The sequence below is a fragment of the Onychostoma macrolepis genome, chromosome 03 (genome assembly GCF_012432095.1).
Source record: "Onychostoma macrolepis isolate SWU-2019 chromosome 03, ASM1243209v1, whole genome shotgun sequence".
NCBI lineage: Eukaryota > Metazoa > Chordata > Actinopteri > Cypriniformes > Cyprinidae > Onychostoma > Onychostoma macrolepis.
The window spans coordinates 2,559,810-2,580,811 of NC_081157.1; the positions used below are offsets into that span (position 1 = coordinate 2,559,810).

Consider the following 21,002-nt stretch of genomic DNA (forward strand, 5'->3'; position numbering starts at 1 on the left):
TTTTATATTTATTTATTCCAGTATGTATTTATTTCCATATTAATTTATTTTTACCTTTATTTATTTAAACTTTTTTTAATTTATTCTTACATTTCTTTGTCATGTATGATAATTAGGTGGGTTGGTCTTGCTAATTGGTCTTGCTTACCATTGGTTCATCGTTGATTGAAGCGCTTGCTCGATTACTCTGGCTTTGTAGTGATGTTGGGTGGTGACAGGTTGTAGCTCCTCGCGTGTGTATACTATGGCGGACGTTTCACAAATAGCTACAGAGTTGCGCAACTTAGCGAATGAAGTCGATAACAACGCATCAAATGACTATGTGTTGTTTAGATTAGATGTGCTTATCGATGTTTTAGAAGAGTTGTTTGCCGATATGGATGTCGAAGTACAGCCTGAAGTTTTAGGCTCTCTGCTAAATATTTCCCAGCACATTCAAAATTTGTGCGAGTCAGATTGTACTACAATGGGACGTCCATCGTACTTGCTTCCGATAAGCACAATTTCAATTTATCTCTCAATGGGTCAAACTGCTGGAAACATTGCAAAGTTGTTTGGTGTCTGTGAAAGAACTATCCAGAATAGGATGGCCCAACATGGTTTAAGGTAAGCAGCAGCCCTAGTAGCCTAGCCTTATAACCTACTTACATAAACACCAATGTGAAAGCTTTGTGTTGTGTGGTTGATAATGGGTTTATTTTATTCTCATAGAGTAAGCGACCTGTTTTCAACTCTGGAGGACGCTGAACTGGATGCTTTGGTAGAAGATGTACTAAAGCGTCACCCACTAAAGCGAGTACAGAGTAAGGCGGGTTTTGAACTTTTACATATTAGCATCCCTGGGTAAAAAGCATAAAGCGGCTTTAGCTGTCTAATTGTATTCTTGAACGCTGCCACCAATAATAAAGCTGCTACAGTCCTGACGAGCTTTTTAGAAGGTGTCAACCTGTATGGTGTGCCATCACGTATGAGGTCAGGTAAAGGTGGGAGAATATCAATGTTGCTCGTTTCATGGTTTCAGAGGACAGAACAGAAACTCACACATCACAGGAAAGAGTGTCCACAATCAGAGGTATAATCAAACATATACATCCCTTAAGTTTGCAGGCCCCTTGAAAATTTTGTTTTGTTTTACAGAAATGCAATTACCAAGATATGCATGCGCCCATGCGTGGGCTTTTATCAGACCTGACACCTTGCAACTCAGACAAAGAGAGTTGACAAATTTGAACTAAAATATAAACTCATATTGGATTTTAAAGGGTAGGGTGAAGTCAGCTAAAATGGGCTATCAGGTAAAATGGGTCAAATATTGTAGTCATATCTCTTAATTTTTATAGCCAGTCATAATAACTGATCTTGTATTGTTTCTTCAACTTGTTGACATGTAACAATAATTTAGATTGGTCTGAGTTTCTTAAGGCGGGCTGATGTACTGAGTGTTACATGAAGTTTGTCAGAGAAATTGTAAGGTAAGTGAGCCACATAGTAAATTTCATTCATCACTAATAAGGGTACTAAAGCAATTATAAGTATGCTTACCAACAAAGCAAAGGTTTTTGAACAATGTTTTGACATGCCCTTTCAAATAAAAAAAAGTTTAATTTAATAAAAGAAACTTCGGTTTTTGTGAAAAGGGTCATTTTAGAAATGGCTGGTTAAGCTAAAATGGGCTGCACACACATTTTTACACAGAAATTGAGGGTGAAAATAGGTTTATAGGCCTAGATATGTATGCACACAAAATCTAGTCTTAAAAAAAATACATAGGCTACACATAACTACCAGTCAAAAGTTTTTGAACAGTGAGATTTTTAATGTTTTTAAAGAAGTCTCTTCTGTTCACCAAGCCTGCATTTATTTGATCCAAAGTACAGCAAAAACAGTAAAATTTTAAAATATTTTTGCTATTTAAAATAACTGTTTTCTATTTGAATATATTTTAAAATGTAATTTATTCCTGTGATCAAAGCTAAATTTTCAGCATCGTTACTCTAGTCACATGATCCTTCAGAAATCATTCTAATATGTGACCCTGGACCACAAAACCAGTCATAAGTGTCAATTTTTCAATATTCAGCTTTCAGATTATGTATAAATCTCAATTAATAAGCTTTCCATTTGTTAGGATAGGACAATATTTGGCTGAGATACAACTGTTTGAAAATCTGGAATCTGAGGGTGCAAAAAAATCAAAATATTGAGAAAATCGCCTTTAAAGTTGTCCAAATGAAGTCCTTAGCAATGCATATACTCAAATTAAGTTTTGACATATTTACAATAGGACATTTACAAAATATATTCATGGAACATGATCTTTACTTAATGTCCTAATGATTTTTGGCTTAAAAATTTTTTAAAAATCAATAATTTTGACCCATACAATGTATTTTTGGCTATTTCTACAAATATACCCCAGCGACATAAGACTGGTTTTGTGGTCCAGGGTCACATATTCTGATTTGCTGTTCAAGAAACTTTTTTTATTCAGTTGAGTAAATGTTTTCAGGATTCTTTGATGAATAGAAAGATCCAAACATCAGCATTTATCTGAAATAAAAAGCTTTTGTAACATTATACAATATACCATTCAGAAGCTTGGAGTCGTTAGTAAATAGTAAAAATATTTCAAAATATTACTGTTTTTGCTGTACTTTGAATCAAATAAATGCAGGCTTGGTGAGCAGAAGAGACTTCTTTACTGTTCAAAAACTTTTGACTGGTAGTGTACATGCACACAAAGGCACCACTGCACAGAAACACACACCTATACAACATGATCAGTTCATTTTAATTGCATTGTTTAATGAAATATTCATTCAACTTTCTATTTAATGAAATGCATATGGTGCTGTTGCTATGGCACACTAAAGACCATAGGTAATTTCGGCTGAAATCATTTTATTTTTAATAGTAAATTGACACTGTGTTGTTTTCTTTTTATATTGGCCCATTTTAACTTAATGTTGTGCCGTGGCTCAAGAAGGTACCTGCTGATACTCTAACTCTCTTAATTTTAAAACAATTATACTTTTTGACATTTTAAAAATATATACATATTTAAGAGACCCATGCTAATTTATAAAAATATCATTAGTTCTTATGCATTGCTTATTTGATGGTATTCATTTAAATATAACATTTTATTAATGAGTTCAAGAAGCTTCAAGTGCCTTCGGCGTGAAGGTGCAACGTCTATGTATTACTGTGTCCCATTATGTGACACATCCTCAAGGTTTAATTCGGTGGTTAGTTTCCATACTTTCCCTTTGGACAAGGAAACAAGTAAAAAATGGATTCACTATATCCGACGTGAGGATTTTAATATCACTCCTAACACAAGAGTCTGCAGTCGTCACTTCAAGAGTGATGATTTGATCGAGCCATCGACTCCCACAGGACGCCGGCTACTGAAGAAAGGTGCAGTGCCCACTTTGTTTGAGTGGAACAACTACTCCGCTTCAGCACCAAGGCGCACCAGGGCATGGCTGAGGAGAGAAGTTTCCCCTCCACTGAACGAAGATCCTGTGCCTGTGGACCTCCAGCATGAGGAGCATGATTATTGTTCATTTCCCGTTCCTGCGGCTGTCGATCTTTCTTTAGATCAGACTGAAGATCTCCGAAAGGAAGTGGAACAACTGAGGAAACAGGTGGAAGAACTGTCTGTCCGTCACAGATTTTGCTTGGGCAGATTTGCTGCATCAGACGATGACATACGGTTCTACACTAGGTAAGATTTAAAACTTATAAATAATATTATATCATTATTAGGATGCGGTATTATAATTTTCTGGTCTTTGCATAATACAGTATGTCCATGTAGATATTTTATTTACATGTCAGTAAACCCATATACTATACAAGTAAGCTACAATACAGTCTAAAAGTAAGATAAAACTGTTGGTCATTTTGTGATGTGTATTATCTCAAACATGTCCCACATCTTATGTAGGTTTGTGACCCACAACATGGTTCGTGTGACCAGAGCAAGGGCAGCTACAACTAGGAGTGAAGGTGGAGCATCAGGCAATGCATCTGTAATTATATATTTTTTTCATTTATCATTCCTTTCTAATTTTGTGTATTATACAGTACATACAATATACATTGTGTTATGAATTTATGGGGGACAAAATTTAAATGCTGCTTTCTCTATGTATAAACACACATATAAACATTTTTAACAGGGTCAATGCCTGCAGCCCATAGATGAGTTTTTTCTCTTCATGGTTCATCTCTCAGTTGGTCTGACACAAAGGGATCTGGCTCACAGATTTGATATTCATAAGTCCACCGTGAGTCGAATTATAACAACCTGGGCAAATTTTCTTTATACCGTTCTTGGATCAGTGCGCATCTGGATGTCTGAGGAGGCGGTCAATGCTCACATGCCAAAGGAGTTCCAGGACTATCCAGACACACAAGTGGTGATCGACTGCACAGAGCTGCGGTGCCAAACTCCATCCTCTCTCCTGCTTCAAAGTGAAGTGTTCTCCTCTTATAAATCCCACTGCACCTTCAAGGGGTTAATTGGCATGACACCACATGGCGCAGTCACCTTTGTGTCATCCCTGTATGCGGTCTGGGATTGTGTCTCTGCTGAAACCTGACATGGCTATTACGGTCGATAAAGGTTTTCTCGTGGACGACTGTGTGCCATGCAAAGTCTACAGACCTGCTTACCTGTCAAAAAGAGAACAGATGTCGGCTGGTGAGGTAAAGGAAACTCAATCCATTGCGCGATAGTGTTTCTGTAAACATGTAAATATAAATAACTTTGATACAGTGTTTCTGAAAATGTGTAAATAAATAACTTTTTTACAATGTAAATCAACTTGAATTTATTTTTTTTTCTTTCACATTTTTAAGGATTTTGGCAGGTAGAAATAAAAAAAGAAATGGTCAGCCCTCTCTCTAATGGTTTTAAACATTCTACAGTCTTTGTAGATGCGCTGGATCATCATGTCATCCTGTGCGTACACCACAAAATCACACCAGTCCAATCCCGAGATCAGCATCTGACCTTGCACTTGCCAGTAATAAGCATGCTGTTGTTTTAGCTCTGGTGTGCCATTCTGCAGCTTCAGGTAAGGGCAGTCAACATAACTTTTTAGATTTGGGCACTTTATCTCCAAAAGGCCAAAAACCTGGTGCTCTGTGGGGTCGTAAACGATACCATCAGGAGAGGAGCCAAGCCAAGGTGCATCTGGGTGAATTAAGAATCCACAAGGGTAGAAGTTCACTCCACGCAACAGACAGTATTCCTCCACCGCTGCAGATTCCAGTTCAAGGCCTCTCTTCATGTCTGCTGTCTGGCGAGTTCCCTTGTGGATTCTTTCAGCCAAGTGTTCAGCAGAGCTCTGCCCCCGTACATGGCAAACCTCTCTAAATCGGGACGATGTTACTCGTGGCTTTCTAACGGCGTGCCAATCCATCGAAGCACTCTGGTCTTTGGTGGCATCCTGAATCTTGTGTGCCGTTTCCAGAGTTACTGCCAGTGACTTCATGTGCAGTAGTTCATGTTTGCTATGTACAAAATAAGCACACAGATGGGTCAAGGTTGTAACCATCTAGAGGCAGAGGTGGTCGTGGTGGGGCATCTTGATGGGGAGTAACGTTGCGTGTTGTTGCTGCTGGCTGTTGGTATGACAGAACACTCCCAGCCTGAACTTTACCGAAAGCAGAATCCACCATCCCATCATCACTGGACATCCCCATTGTGGTGACTAAAGTCCTTATACACCTCTGCCACTTGCAGGACTGAGAGGTCAGGCAAGTCGCTGGAAACACCTTTATACAAGGTACTCCTGAAATGAAAATTAGTAAAAAATAATAATAATAATAAAAATAGTATGAAAAATAAGTTGCACATTTTACCATTCTTTAATTGTATGGAGAAAAAAGATGCAATGAAAGTGAATAGTGACTGAAACAGTCATGCTGCCTAATATATGTTTTTGTGTTAAAAGTAATATGGGTTTGGAATGACATGAGAGCGAGTAAATGCCATGACTTTGTGAACTCTCTCTTTGTCCATATAGTAAACAATCCTAAACAATCCCATATTATACTTCTACATTAAGTAAGTAACTGATTGCACTGTGCACCTTAAGCCATCAGCGAGTTTCCTTTCTTTAGGTCGTGCAGATATAACCACCATCCCACTGACAGGACCTGGCCGGACTCCCTAGGAATACCAATAGTCACTTTAGTATGAACCAGTGTTTGCCAGACTTGTTCCTGGAGGCCCACCAACAGTGCATGTCTTGGACATCTCACTAATCTGACACACAAGTTTTAGGTCTTTTAAAGAGCAATGAGTTGAATTTAAAACAAGGTCTGTGTGCCTCCAGGAATGATGTTAGGAAAGCTATCATTTAATATAATTCATTCTAAAAAGTTTTGAAAATTCACTTAAACTTACCATTGTTCGTGGTTTGTGCCAGCTCTGCTCAGTTTCAGTACAGCTGCGAACTGGAGGAACTGCACTGATGCCAAGCTGAGAGTAATGTGCAGTCTGGTACAATAGTGCAACAATATGGTTGCACAGTGCTGTGCCAGCAACACAGGAACAGCTACACTGGGACAGTATGACAGGTTTGGAGTCCTTTAATGTAATCTGTAAAGATAATTAAACAATGACATAGTAAATGGATGACCCCAAATGAAACAAATATCTATCTATCTATCTATTTATCTATATGAATAAATATATCTATATATATAACAATCTTTCAAAATCAGTATCTTTCTTTTAAAGTGCTAAATTTATTTACTGAATAGACTTATGTCTGCATTTCTAAACTTACTGTATAAATTAATAGAAATTTAATTTTAAAAAAAAGTTTAGGAAATTTAAACATTTTAAAATATGAACAATAAATCCATCCTTTATTTCTCTAGTTTTGTCTCCCTACTCTCAAACTATGTGGCTTCTCTGTCTTCCTCATAGATCTGAAACAAGTCGCCCTCACGCTGATCTCTCCTGTCACCTGATCCTTTTCAGAGACTGAAAAAATGACATAGCTTTAAAGGGCCATACAGATCGTATTAACATAATATCATTAGCGAAATTATAAAAACAGAAGATCTTAAAAAGGTTAAGTAAACAAAACACATCCTATAAGAGTATGCACTGTCACAAACGAAGCTAGCTAACGTTAGCTTGTTAGCTTGAGAATACGTACCTTCAAAGTTGTCGATATAGCTCGAAACATACAATTTGAAGCCCTTCTCCTTTTTACTTGAAGGAGTGACCGATGCTAATCTTACAATTCGATTGACATCGTTCACTGTAATCCGTGGAAGTTCTTGCGAGCAGCGAGTGTAAAATGCCATGCTGAGAGCGCTCATTGAAACGGTAGGGAAAAACTGCTTCCGCCGCAGCACCGGAAGTTGCGGAGCAACTGACACGAAACGCGGAAGTAGTCGTGCATCGAGTCCATTGGTCTCTTTTTAAGTAACGTTAACATGACAGATGACTCTGAAACGAAAGAGCGTCTCTCAGACGGAGCGGATTGGTTTCATTGGCAATGACATCACACTGCTGTAACGTGTTTAACGGTGTTTAATGAGCGGACTTTATATAAAAAGACGGAAAATCGTTATCTGTGTGAGATGTGGTACATTTACCGGAAAAGACAGTCAAGTTTTTATAACAGTTTAATAAATTTCATGAGTGAAAAGGCCTGCTGTTTATTTTAGCGGTTAACGTTATTTCCCTCTGAAGAACGAACTGTTCCCTCAGACTATTGTTATTATAATTAACATTACCTATTATAAAACTGTATTACTTTTTCTTCATAGGTTTAAATGTCATTTATTTTTGTTGTCGGCCTGTACTTTTAAAAAGTAATTTAACTAAATCGGTTAAGTAAAGAGTTATTCACCTCAGGAAAGCGCACTGCTGGGGATGTCACTCGAAGGGGAGTCAGCTGTGCGCGCGATGGGCACAGACCCCGGCTTATATATGACCGCTGCCCGGTTTCGCTACTAAGAATTTAAATATTGAGAGAGTTTATTTTCATTTTTTTTTTTATTTATGTACATTTATATAATGACACATTGCATTAACTTAGCATTAAATGTCAAAAAAAGATGGGGTTTTCAAATAGTGTGGTGTTTGTGTTTTCCTACTATATTCAAAGCAATGGTGTTATCAAGATATAACAGTCACATAATTTTTTTTTTAACTTCCTTCTTTTTCTCCCAGTTTGAGTCCCTCTTTGTTCAATATAATTGAGCAACCCTATAGGTGGCGATTTACGCACGCGAGTCGCCAATCAGCCAATAGATGAAGAGTCACGCTGAACGTGATGGTTCAGAGGTAAGCATGATATTTTGAAAATGTATGATATGTCTGTATAAATGGTTTTATGGTAGTATATTCGATATTGTTGGGATCGTTGTAACATTTTTAAAAGTGAACTACTTTTGATCAGTTTTACCCGACCAGATGCTGTTGCACCGCGTTTTGTAACCAACCACGGTGCGTGTTAAGTTAGCAATAGAGATTTGATCTCAAACCAACTCAGATATACGTGAATACATCGCATTCCTAATTTAAAGAATATATATGCAGAATATGCAATTTTGTGTTTTATAATAATTTTAGAAATTTAAATGGATGCAAAACTATAAATCCATTAAATTCCAAACTCATGTGACCTAAAGACATCAAAGCATGTGCAAATTCAGAAAGTTATTCCCTAAGCCTAGTGAATATTATTCAGAATAATATGTATTGCCTTTTGATACGTAAAGGATATTTTCTTGAATATCTCACTATTAGTGTGTGATAATGTCATGATAAATTGCTTTTATGGGATTAAACTAATTTGACTAGTGACTTTACCATTTGTTTTATTAATGTTTATTTACAGTGCAATTTATTCTGCTTACCTGACTCGTGCAGAATTCTGCCCTGATGTTTGGCTGTGGTCCCTCCATCATCCAGACACTCTTCGGCAACTGGTCTTTGTATGAAGGTCACCATGATGTATACTGATCTAGTTGTCTCTTCTCCCACAAACTCCAATTTCGGGTATGTTCTTTACTTTTTGTTCTCTGTTACAAGTTACTGAACTGTCACATCTCACAGCGTGTGATATCCTGCCATACAATTACCCAGATGAACATCACCAGTATTATTTCTCATGCTGTTATGTATATGTTTTGTGTTTTATTGTGACATGCATTTCATCATGGTTTTGATTTTAGGAGCTCCTACAAACTGGTGACCATATTGGTGAATGAGAATAGAGGGGATTTTCAGACCACCATTGAGATGTTTACCTTCCTTCGTAAGTATGAAAAGGTATAACAGTATCTGTTCTAGGGGTGTAACGGTTTGAATTATGGTTTGGTTTGTATCATGTTTTTAGGGTCGCAATTTCGGTACAGTTTGGTATGTGCTATTCTCGGGAAAAAAGGACTAATGTCAAAAAAATTGCGTTGCACATCATCATCATCATTTAAATCATCTCTAAAAATGTGACCCAGATATTTTATTTTATTTTATTTACCACATTTAATACTTGGTCACCTACATTAAAGGAGGGAAACTTTTGTTTACGATCCTCTTTAGTTTTAACAATCATAACCACACTCTTATTCGTATTAAATACAATATCATGCTGCACACCATAATATGAACATACACTAATCAAATATGGAGGAACCCCTCTGTCTTGTAACTTCATAAACAGCTTAGTGTGATTAATTCAATCAAATCCCTTAGAAGCATCTAAAAAGCGAATACTATAGAACTGTGTCTATTATACACACTAATCACTTCCTTTAGCGAATATATGCATAAATCAGTACCATGCTTCCTCTTAAAACCAAACTGATTATCTGTAGTTACCAAATATCCTTTGAGCCTATCCATATGGATATGCTCAAATACTTTAGAGATGATATTTGCTAAGGCAATTGGCCAATAATTTTCTATACTGGATATTTATGGAATTAGATTTGTGCCAAATAAAATGAATGTAATTTTTCAAGAAATGTATGAAAATATAAATTGAAACTGAATAAAATGTCTTTGAAACTAAAAAATAAATAAATTACAGGCAAAATCTTTGACCTCGTTTTTAATATACTGCATGTTTTGCAACTGTTTTCTCATCTTTCATTCGTTGATCTGTACTTACAAATGCACTTCCAGAGTTTTCATTTACGCTTCTAAAGTTTTCGTTTACGATTCTGAAGTTTTCGTTCGCCATTCTGGCACAAATCTCTCGTGGGGGCGGGGCTAACAGCGGTGTGTTCTCATTGGCTACTGAGTTTTTGATTGACAGCTTCTTGACCGGGAAGTGAAGGCATCAGTATTGTTGCGCCTGTGTGGATGTGAGCGTCTGTTAGCGGCTTCCTATTTCATTGTAATGATATAAAATGATATATAAAGATTTATTATTATTATTTTATCAGTATTTTTCTGCTGCTACACTACATTGATGAGATGATTTCTTAGGAATAGCACAGATGAATGATATAATCATGATCATCAATCATCTTCGTTATCAGGATACTCGCGGTAAGTTGTCTTGATTTAGTCCAATCACAGGACCTGGTTATCTACACACAGTTACAGTCTTCAGTTAGATCATATTTGCTTCGATTAGTTCATATTTCCCCCAGCACAGAGTGTACAGTACTAAATTTACTCTATCTGACAATAACCAATGCTATTTTACAAGCACGCTGTCAATCACTGTGCTGTCAACTTTAGCAATGTAAGCCTTTTTACCATGCTTTTACTGTGTCCAGATCTGACTATAATAATAATGAAAAAATAGTCACTTCAGATAAACATTTTGGGGGGGAAAACAAACAAACTTTGACAAATAATGCCTAAATATATATCCAAATGCAAATAATTATGACTGAAAACAGTTTCCAGCAACTAGGGTATACAGTCATGATTATATAGGCCTATACAGAGCCATCTAATGGTTACACAGCGGTATTACAGATGATTAATGGTACGTAATTTTTAGGTATTTTAGTACCAAGTTAATACTAATATATATTAAATAATTATATTGTGTATTTATTTGTTTGAAATATTTTAAGTTTGAAATGTGTCATGGGAGTTCAAAGCAGTTTGTATTGTTAAACTATGATACATGTCCTTTCTCTGTTTCCAGGGAGCGGAGCAACTTTTCCATGAACTTCTGATGCTGACCCAGAGGATGTAGTGATAGTACCAGAGAGCCCTCATCAGACAATAATCTTATCAGAATCAGACAAGACACATGACCTTTGAATGACTGGGATCTTGATCTTCAGACACCTGATATTATGCAAATATTTGTATTTCTTTGGAGCTCTAGATAAAACAAACACTGTTCATAAGTACACAAGAGGTTGCACTTTATTCTTATTAGTCTATGCTGATCTTGGATTGGCATACCAACAGCATATGATTGTTAAGGGGATAGTTCAAAAATAAAATATATATATATTTTTAATTTTACTCACCCTCATGCTGTCTCAAATGCATATTACTGTACTTTCTTTCTACTGGACAGGTAAACACAAGTTAAGATTTTTAGGCAAATAATTAATCTCTGTGAGTCCTAAAGATGCTTTAAAAAGCACACACAGCGACCATGACCGTAAGCCATCTGACCTTAGTTTTTAAATCAGTATCTTTTGAAGTGAAACAACAGATAAGAAAAACACTAATAATATAAACTTTTGACTATTAATAATCGCTTCCACTCAACTGTCAAATGTGCATGGGTTACAGTTCACTTGTGTTATGTGGATTCTCAGAGATGGATTATTTTCTTAAAAATCTTTGTGTCAAGAAAGAAAGTTATATACATCTGGAATAGCATGAAGGCGAGTAAATGAAAGTATTTTCTTTTTTTGGCGTGGACTATCCCTGTAAAGACTGATATTGCACTCCAGTACATTACATACTCATTCACTGTTTTGTAACTTATACTGTAACAGGAACTGTTGAAAGGATCATTGCAGTGTTTAAAACATGAATTTTAAACATTCTGTATGTTATGCTCTTGTGCATTTTGTGTGGTAATGTAAATTATAATAATACTGTGCATTATGTATACTATGCAGTTAGTGTTTTGTGGATTCTGGTCTCTCCTGTCACAACATAATTGCACCAAAGACTTTCACTTTGATACTTGTGTATATGCTATAGTGACAATAAAGAATGTCAATTTATTTGAATTAATTCATATTTTCATTTACATTCATTCAACTGGTTTATAAAAGTCACACTTGAAAGAGTTGATGATTGTTAAAAATGTATTTCCAATTTTAAATGTTAGATGATGATGTTAACTAAATAAAATAACTAAACAAAATGATCAGCATGATAAAAACAATAGGCAGCAAGAACATTGTTTGTGTGGAATATGTAATAAAATGAGCTTGATTGCCTGGTTGGAGTGAGACTTTATTGACGTCTGAATATATAACAGGATAGTATTATATTTCAAATGTAACAGCTCAACCTAATTAGACCCTACAATGCAAAAGAATCAAGAGCAATAAACAAATATAATAAGAGACATTATACAATATTTCCAGTATTACAGTACTTTAATAATTAAACCTCAATATGACCTTCTTTTTCTCTCGCGTTTTCTCATGCTCCTAAAAGCTTATGTTGACAGAGTAGTAGCAACAGATTAATACAGATTTAATTCAAAAACAAAACTCCTAACTTTATATCATTAAAATGAAATAGGAAGCCGCTAACAGACGCTTCCAGGTCAAGAAGCTGTCAATCAAAAACTCAGTAGCCAATGAGAACACACCGCTGTTAGCCCCGCCCCCACGAGAGATTTGTACTTCAGAAGCGTAAATGAAATCTTCAGAATCGTAAACGAAAACTTTAGAAGCGTAAATGAAAACTCTGGACGTGCATTTGTAAGTACAGATCAGCGAATGAAAGATGAGAAAACAGTTGTAAAACATGCAGTATATTAAAAACGAGGTCAAAGATTTTGCCTGTAATTTATTTATTTTTTAGTTTCAAAGACATTTTATTCAGTTTCAGTTTATATTTTCATACATTTCTTGAAAAATTACATTCATTTTATTTGGCACAAATCTAATTCCATACAGATTTGCCTAGTGGGCAAACTGACTGAATATATTTGAATATATTTTGCCAATATCTCACCTTAGACAATACTTCCAATATTTCCCTTACTGTACGTACAGTACACAATAATTTTACATGAAAAATTGGACTTACATTTATTATTTAAATAATGGTGTACTGTACATCTATGAAGGGATGTATTGGCAAAAAACTCACTTTAAATCACTATATAAGTAATACAAGCTTTACAGTTTGACAATGTGTTATTTTAAAAGTAATTTTAATTAAAAATACATCGGACGTTTTAACCCAGTCGGTGGAATTGTCAGACGGTTCCTTAACCATCAAGCGCAATAGCGCTTCAAAACCTCCCAGCCAACATTCTATCATGGGGCCCATGTGGGCCCCATACGGGCTGTAAATATGGGCCCTACATGGGTTCCATGTGGGCCCCATCTGAATTAGCCCATATGAATCTCATATGGGGCCTGACTGGGGATAAAGTGGGGCCCAAATGGGAAACACATACAAGACCCATATTGGTCCCACTTATGAAGCACATGTGGGATATACTAGGGCCCAGTATGGGTACTGGACTGGCCCCACATAGTGTATATGAGTGTTTTGATTAGGGTTTTTTGAGGCATCTCACCTGGACAGTATAATTATAAATAATTATTTACTATATTGATAAAAGCAACATCAGTATTTCAGTTAGGTAAATATCAGTTTTCTGCATGAACATTCCACTCTTTATTAATTTACAAACTCGCAAAACATGAAAGTGTGCAATTTGAAAAATCATATATTAAAATGTTGTACAGGTTCAATATAATACTTTATTATCATTTTCTGACACATTTGTTATACTTTAACATTAACATTAACATTTTGATAAAGCAACAGGGTCATACCATCTCAACAACTGGTCTTATGTAACTAATCTTACATAACATAAAAATTGACAGTTAACAGCTAAAAGCTTAATTCACCCAAAAATGAAAATTCTTTCATCATGTCACTCCAAACACATAAGAAATTAATTAATTTTCAGAACACAAATGAAGATCTTTGTTTTTTATCTGAGCGATTTCTGTTGCTCTATTGAAAGTTTACTTCCCCAAAACTCTGATGCTTCAAAACATTCATAAAGAGATTGTAAAATAAATCCATATGAATCGAGGGGTTTAATACAAGTCTTCTGAAGAGACATGATCACATTACATGGTAAACAGATTTATATTCAGCTTTTATTTACATATAAACATTGATCAGTGAATATATAAAGAAGTTCAACGGTACTAGCATGAGAACAAACTTCATTGGTTCTCACGCTTCAAGCAAGCAGGCTTGACTTTCCGTCTATTAAGACGTCATTGTCCGCTGATCAGTGTTTATATGTGCACAAAAGCATACACTATATCTGTTCATTTAAAGTGACTGTCTCTTCAGAAGACTTAGATTAAACAGCTCAATTCAAATTGATTTTTTGTATGATCTTTTTAAGAACATTTAAAAGTGTCAGTTTTGGGATTAGACTTTTAATGGAGGGCCAGAAACCTCTAAAAATATCTTCATTTGTGTTCCAGAGATGAATGAAAGTCTTATGGGTTTGGAACAAGTAAATGAGGGAGAGTAAATGATGACAGAATATGCACATTTGGGTGAACTATCCCTTTAAGAAACATCAGTGCTCTTCTAAATGTGACACACTGACACAATGAAGAAACACAAAAACAACAAACTCACCTGAACTTACAGTATAATAATAAAATGTATGTGACCCTGGACCACAAAACCATATAAGGGTAAATTGTTCGAAATTGCGATTTATACATCACCTGAAAGCTTAATAAATAAGTAAATAATCTTTCCATTGATGTATGGTTTGTTAGGATCGGACAATATTTGGCTGAGATACAACTATTTGAAAATCTGGAATCTGAGAGTGCAAAAAAAAAAAATCAAAATATTGAGAAAATTGCCTTTAAAGTTGTTAAGTTCTTAGCAATGCATATTACTAATCAAAAATGAAGTTTTGATATATTTACGGTAGGAAATTTAAAAATATCTTCATGGAACATGTGCCCATCTGGTGGAATGACCTCCCGATCTCAATTCGTAAAGCTGAGTCTTTAGCCATTTTCAAAAATCATCTAAAGACACATCTTTTTCGCCAGCACCTGACCAACTAATACTAACACTAACACTTACCTAGTATGTCTGTCTGTCTTTTTAAAAAAAACAAATAGCTACGTCTACTGTGCTGGACTAACTGAGCCTTGTCATGGCACTTGTATACTGCTGCACTCTCGATGGTCTGATTGCTTCTATTGTTCTCATTTGTACGTCGCTTTGGATAAAAGCGTCTGCTAAATGTAAATGTAAACATGATCTTTACTTAATATCCTAATGATTTTTGGCATAAAAGAAAAATCAATAATTTTGACCCATACAATGTATTTTTGGCTATTGCTACAAATATACCCCAGCGACTTAAGACTGGTTTTGTGGTCCAGGGTCACATATTCTGTCTCAAAAACTACACAATTTAGAAACAAACAAGAAAACAACACAAACTGATAACACTCCTGGAGACGGTCTTTCTCGTGCTGTTCTCTAATCTCTTTCCACTCGTCTCTGGTCCCAGTACAGCACTTGGAGCCTTTTCTGCCTCCTGCTTCACATCATTAATCGTAGTATTCTTCCTCAGTCCACCTGTAAAAGCATAAGTTTAGATATAAATGTCCAGCTGCATATTTGGGTTACACTTTATTTTACAGTGTCCTTGTTGCAGTGCAATTTCAAATTTAAGTACTGAGTAGGCTAATATTTATTAACATCACATACTTCCTATATGGTTGAAGTTTTTATTTTATTTATTTATTTTTACTGGTTTGGGTGTTTTATATATTTATATATTAAGACATTTACAGATGTTTCATGATTAATGATTATGGGAAACCAGTTAAAAATATTCAAGGTTCAAAAAAAGTTAACCTCAATCAACAGCATTTATTATAAAATTTCCAAATGTCACATTAATTAATACCACAAATAATTTTTGTTAGGTTTTATGCACCTTGGTAAAACCTCTCGTTATAATCATCGAAGCTGTGCAAACTGTAAAATGAATCTCTTGCATGCTGCATTGTTGTTTAGGATGAAAATGCAGAATTCAGAGCGCGAAATTCAAAACTCCGGCGCGATGACTAATCTAAACGCTGATTGGCCACTACATTCATAAACTCAACATGAACATGTGTGATTGGTTTTAAGGCTTAGCAACATAAGCAGTAATGCCGCAATCAACATCACTCATTTTTAACATAATCGTCGACAGCCATAATAAATTTGGTGGTACACAGCCTGAAAGCCCATATTTCAGAACTTAACTTATGTCAGAAAGCAAATTCAGAATTATGTCATTCAAAATTAGTGCTATATCGGCTGGAAATTTATTTTTCCCCTCAGGGGAAAAAATGGCGGCTACAGCCACAAAATACAGCAGGAAAGCCTAAAATAAACAAAATTTGGCTATATGACTTGATAAATGTCAGGCAAAAACAACATTACATATCAGAGTCAACAAAAATGACCTCAATTTTAAACCTCAGAGACATTTACGTTATTAACTGTTACGCCCCCAGTACCTTAGTACTCAACACGGATTACTGTCAGACTTTCGAAATCCTTGAATTAAGATTATAATATTTTAATTTGAAGGGAGACATTGGATGTCAAATATCTTCATTTGCATATAAATGTGTCTTGGCAGTGTGTGGACACAACCACCCTACTATGATAAAAATTTTAAAATGATAAAAGGCCTTTTTTTTTTAAATCCCTCAAAAACCTAAACAGTCTCAATTATCAAGCCAATTTTGATTTTGGAGTGAATAACCAGCGCTCTCTTCCACCTTCAATACCACGACTGAGGTGAGATCCTTGAGCAAGACACCAAACCCCCAACTGCTCCCCGGGCGCTGCAGCAATATGGCTGCCCACTGCTCCGGGGGTGGGTGGGTGGGTGGTGTGTGTGTGTGTGTGTGCGTGCGTGTGTGTGTGTGTGTGCGTGCGTGCGTGCGTGCGTGTGTGTGTGCGTGTGTGCGTGCACTTGGATGAGTTAAATGCAGAGCACCATACTTGGCCACATGTCACTTCACTTCACTTTCACTAAATTCGTTTATGTCTGGCTGCGCAAATCATTTTGCTCCAGACTGTTTTCTGAATGAGGAACAATTCAAGGCAGGTTTTGTTAAAAAGTTAAAACTCAAGGATGGATCAGTACCCATTGTTCATGATCCAGCTGCACCTCCTGAAGAAGCAAGTCTCACACTTTATATTTTTTATGATTATTTGTGAATCGCCAGAAGCAGAGCTCATTGGCATGTAAAGAGTTATGCAGCGAAACGAGTTGCTGTGAACAGATCTGTTTTTGACAAGGTAAAAAGGGTGTTGTTTTTCACGACCGCTGAGACCACTTTGAGAAAACCCTAAAGAATCATACCAACTTCTGGAAAATGGCCATCCAATGTCCCCTTTGAAGCACAGCCACCACAAAATCAGACTTACTTTAAAATCATTCTGAGGTTAAGTACAGATTTAAAATCATAACAAGATATAGTTTAATAGCTATGATACTGTTTTTGAAATCAAATCTTTGCATAGCTATGACAGGAAACACTGGAATCTAACAATGCCTTAGAAAAAAAACAGTTAATCTTAAAAAAAAAAAAAAACACATATACAAACCCATATAGGAAATATAAGAGTTATAAAGTTATAAAGAAAGATAAGCATGTTATAAACTTCTGAAACATTGGTGTTTCATATTTTGGAGCAGTCACTGCAATTTATGAAAGAAATCAATTAAATCTGTGGGAGTGTGTGTGAAAAAAAAAAAAAAGAGATGCAACCCCCTTTGTAATCCTTAACATTTTCATAAGTAACTGTAATTTAATTACACATTTTTTCTTAGTAATTGTAACTAATTACAATTACTTTTATTTTGTAATTAAGTTACGTAATTCCGTTGCATGTAACTAGTTACTCCCAACACCGCTCATATTGTACAAATTCACACAAAATTGTCACCTCGTAAAATAGTTATGTTTTCCAGGAGTGAGATTGGATTGGAAATACACACCATTTTCTATAGACATCTTCAGAAAGTCTCTGCCCTCTTCTCTGGTCCACATAAAGAAAATGTGTCTCTGTCTTCAGTAACATGATCCAACACTCAAGTGCTTGCGAGGAATGGACGTGGAGCTGACTGCTTCAATGATCAAGAGCTCAGCTGCTGGGAATAAGCCAGAGATGGAAGACTGGCCAGAAAACAGACATGACACACCGAATGCAGTCAAAGCATTCTGGGACTCACAAAACCAGCTTGTTGTGGCTGATTATGTTGCCTACAGAGGCCTATGTATAGTTGTAGCACATCCAGCAGGACATTACTAGTCATCCAGCTTTAATATCATCTAGAGAAGGTTTCCTTGAGGAAATATAAAGCTGAGTATCATCAGTGAAACAATAAAAGTTAACTCCATGTTTAACTCCAGTACTGAACCTTGTGACTGATATGACACTTCTTCATTTATTGTTACAGTTATAATGGTCAGATGAATAAGATTTCAATCGTGATATTGAGATTCCAGTAATGGCAGCAGAATTGCTCATTTAATTGCTCCATAATATATTGTGCAGATCCATTCACTAGGACAACGTAAAACTCCATGTTATATTTAAGGTGGTTTGTTACATGCATAATACATTTATTTTGATGAGAAGTCAGGAAATATGTAACCACAGCTGAATCTATTAAGCTTTAATATCAAGCTTCTAACAATGTCTTGAGAGAAAAACAACCACACAACACAGGAAGAGGTTTCTAATGACACAAACCGAACCAGTTATGATACTCCGTGGATGTGGAGTAACACTCTGTGGTTAAAGTTAAAAACCTTTTTGCTTGAAGCTTTAAAGAACACACACACACACAAACTTAGTGATTAACAATTTTATTTATTGTCATGCAAATTTCAGAATAGAACACAGTAACTCTGTTCAGAATCAACATTTTACCCCATTAACAAACCCATCTCAAACTAATCCCCAACCACGGCTTTAAGGTCACACTTGGCTATGATTACATACAATTAAAACATCCATCATTGTATAACGATGAGAAACTTAATGAAATAAAATACAATAAATCAAGCATTCCGCGTTAGTTCAGGCAGGCCTCATAGTCAAGTGCTGCTATCGGCTGATTGGAAAATTCAAACCCAGCCCCTATCAGCTGATCCGATTACTATGCACTCAATTGGCAAATCTCAAACAGGGCGCCTTACTTAGGCTGGCCGCACACTAGAGGTTTTTAAGCCCGATTTTAAGGCCGATTTGCACCCCGGAATGATGGGGGTCGCAAACGATTTCCAGTCGCAAACGATTTTTTGTCCAAAAACTCTCTATTGTGTGGTGTCATTATGATTATTTATCTGCTCCTGATCGAGACAGAGCGTCGCCGAACTCAAATCGTAATTATCAAACATGCTGCCTCTTTCACGAGTTCACACTTACATATAATAAACTGAGTAAAGGTTATGCGTATTTGGCGTGCTGTCCAGGGAGAGGGCTCCGAGCTCGGTACTTACTCCCGAGCCCAGGGTACTCCCCCTGTCTGGGGAGAGGGGTCCGAGCTCTGCATTTAGCCCGGACCCAGAGCGTTCCCCCCAAAGATGCAATAAGCACGGGATAGCAGCCAAAGAGGTGCGTTGATACCCCCCAAAATCGGCAGAGCTTAATGTTGGTGGGGTGCTGGACGTCGCTTGGAGTAATGGCACTGCTGTGGCCTTAGAGAAGAGAGTTTAGCTCCTGCGGGAGCGGACACTGCTGCGGCATCTGAAAAAAAAAGAATGTGGCTTCTACGGAAGCGGGCACTGCTGCAACATCTGAAAGAAAATGCGGCTTCTGCGGAAGCGGGCACTGCTGCGGCAGTGGGAAATAGAGATGAGTGGGCAGTAGAGATACGGGCTTCTGCGGAAGCGGGCACTGCTACGGCATCTGAAAAAGAATGTGGCTTCTGCCGAAACGGGCACTGCAGCGGCAGTATGAAATGAGCAGGACATTGCTACAGCATCTAAAAAGAGAAGGAGGCTTCTGTGGGAGCAGTCACTGCTACGGCATCTGAAAAGAGAAGGAGGCTTCTGTGGAAGCGGTCAATGCTACGGTATCTGAAAAGAGAAGGAGGCTTCTGTGGGAGCAGTCACTGCTGCGGCAGTGGGTAAATACAGACAGGGATCCAGCGGGAGCAGACACTGCTGCGGCAGTGGAGGAATATAGAAAAGGCTCCTGTGGGAGCAGTCACTGCTACGGCATCTGAAAAGAGAAGGAGGCTTCTGCGGAAGCGTGCTCTGCTACGGCAGTAGGGAAATGCAGATGCAAGTTCCTGCGGGAGCAGTTACTGCTACGGTACCTTAAAAGAGAAGGAGGCTTCTGCGTAATCGAGTACTGCTGCAGTAGTGGAGAAAATCAGATAAGTCTCCTGCAGGAGCGGGGTGTTGCTGGGATGGTTGAAGTGGAGTGAGCCACTATGCGTGGATTTTGTGGTGTTAGAGAGGATGGCTATGGCGGGTCCGAGGTTCGAGTGGACAGGGATGGACTGGCGTTGAAAGGGTCTGCTGATGAGGGTTCGGTGAGCTTCTTTGATATGGATGGGTCTTCACCACTAGCGGAGGCAGCCTCACGCTAGCGTCTGCTATGGAAGCTGGAGGTCACTGAAAAGGAAAAGGGGTTATTAGTGGTGGCAGGAAAAGACTAAGATATGTGGGCCTGTGTTGCCAGCGGAGGCGGCCACACGCTTGCTTCGGCTGCTGTAGCTCACTCGTGGGAAGGGAGTGGGGTTTGT

The 21,002-nt window shown here is 37.1% G+C and overlaps 1 protein-coding gene and 1 long non-coding RNA gene across 2 annotated transcripts; both read left to right on the top strand.

Moving 5' to 3' along the window:
- The first annotated feature begins 3,197 nt into the window (after nucleotides 1-3,197).
- On the top strand, nucleotides 3,198-4,610 carry LOC131537743 (uncharacterized). The gene is made up of 3 exons (XM_058771367.1): nucleotides 3,198-3,730; nucleotides 3,953-4,037; nucleotides 4,188-4,610. The coding sequence occupies exons 1-3, from the start codon at nucleotides 3,198-3,200 to the stop codon at nucleotides 4,608-4,610; spliced, it is 1,041 nt and encodes a 346-aa protein (XP_058627350.1).
- Nucleotides 4,611-6,932: 2,322 nt separating this feature from the next.
- On the top strand, nucleotides 6,933-12,110 carry LOC131536798 (uncharacterized). Its single transcript, XR_009270090.1, has 4 exons — nucleotides 6,933-8,326; nucleotides 8,915-9,043; nucleotides 9,220-9,302; nucleotides 11,154-12,110. It is a non-coding gene; the product is annotated as an uncharacterized LOC131536798 (long non-coding RNA).
- The last annotated feature ends 8,892 nt before the right edge of the window (nucleotides 12,111-21,002 follow it).

Excerpts from the sequence above, each read along its gene's own strand:
- LOC131537743 (XM_058771367.1), top strand. The coding sequence starts at position 3,198 with ATGTATTACTGTGTCCCATTATGTGACACATCCTCAAGGTTTAATTCG. Across the intron at positions 3,731-3,952 it reads GACATACGGTTCTACACTAG|GTTTGTGACCCACAACATGG; the intron begins GTAAGATTTAAA and ends CATCTTATGTAG. Across the intron at positions 4,038-4,187 it reads GAGCATCAGGCAATGCATCT|GGTCAATGCCTGCAGCCCAT; the intron begins GTAATTATATAT and ends CATTTTTAACAG.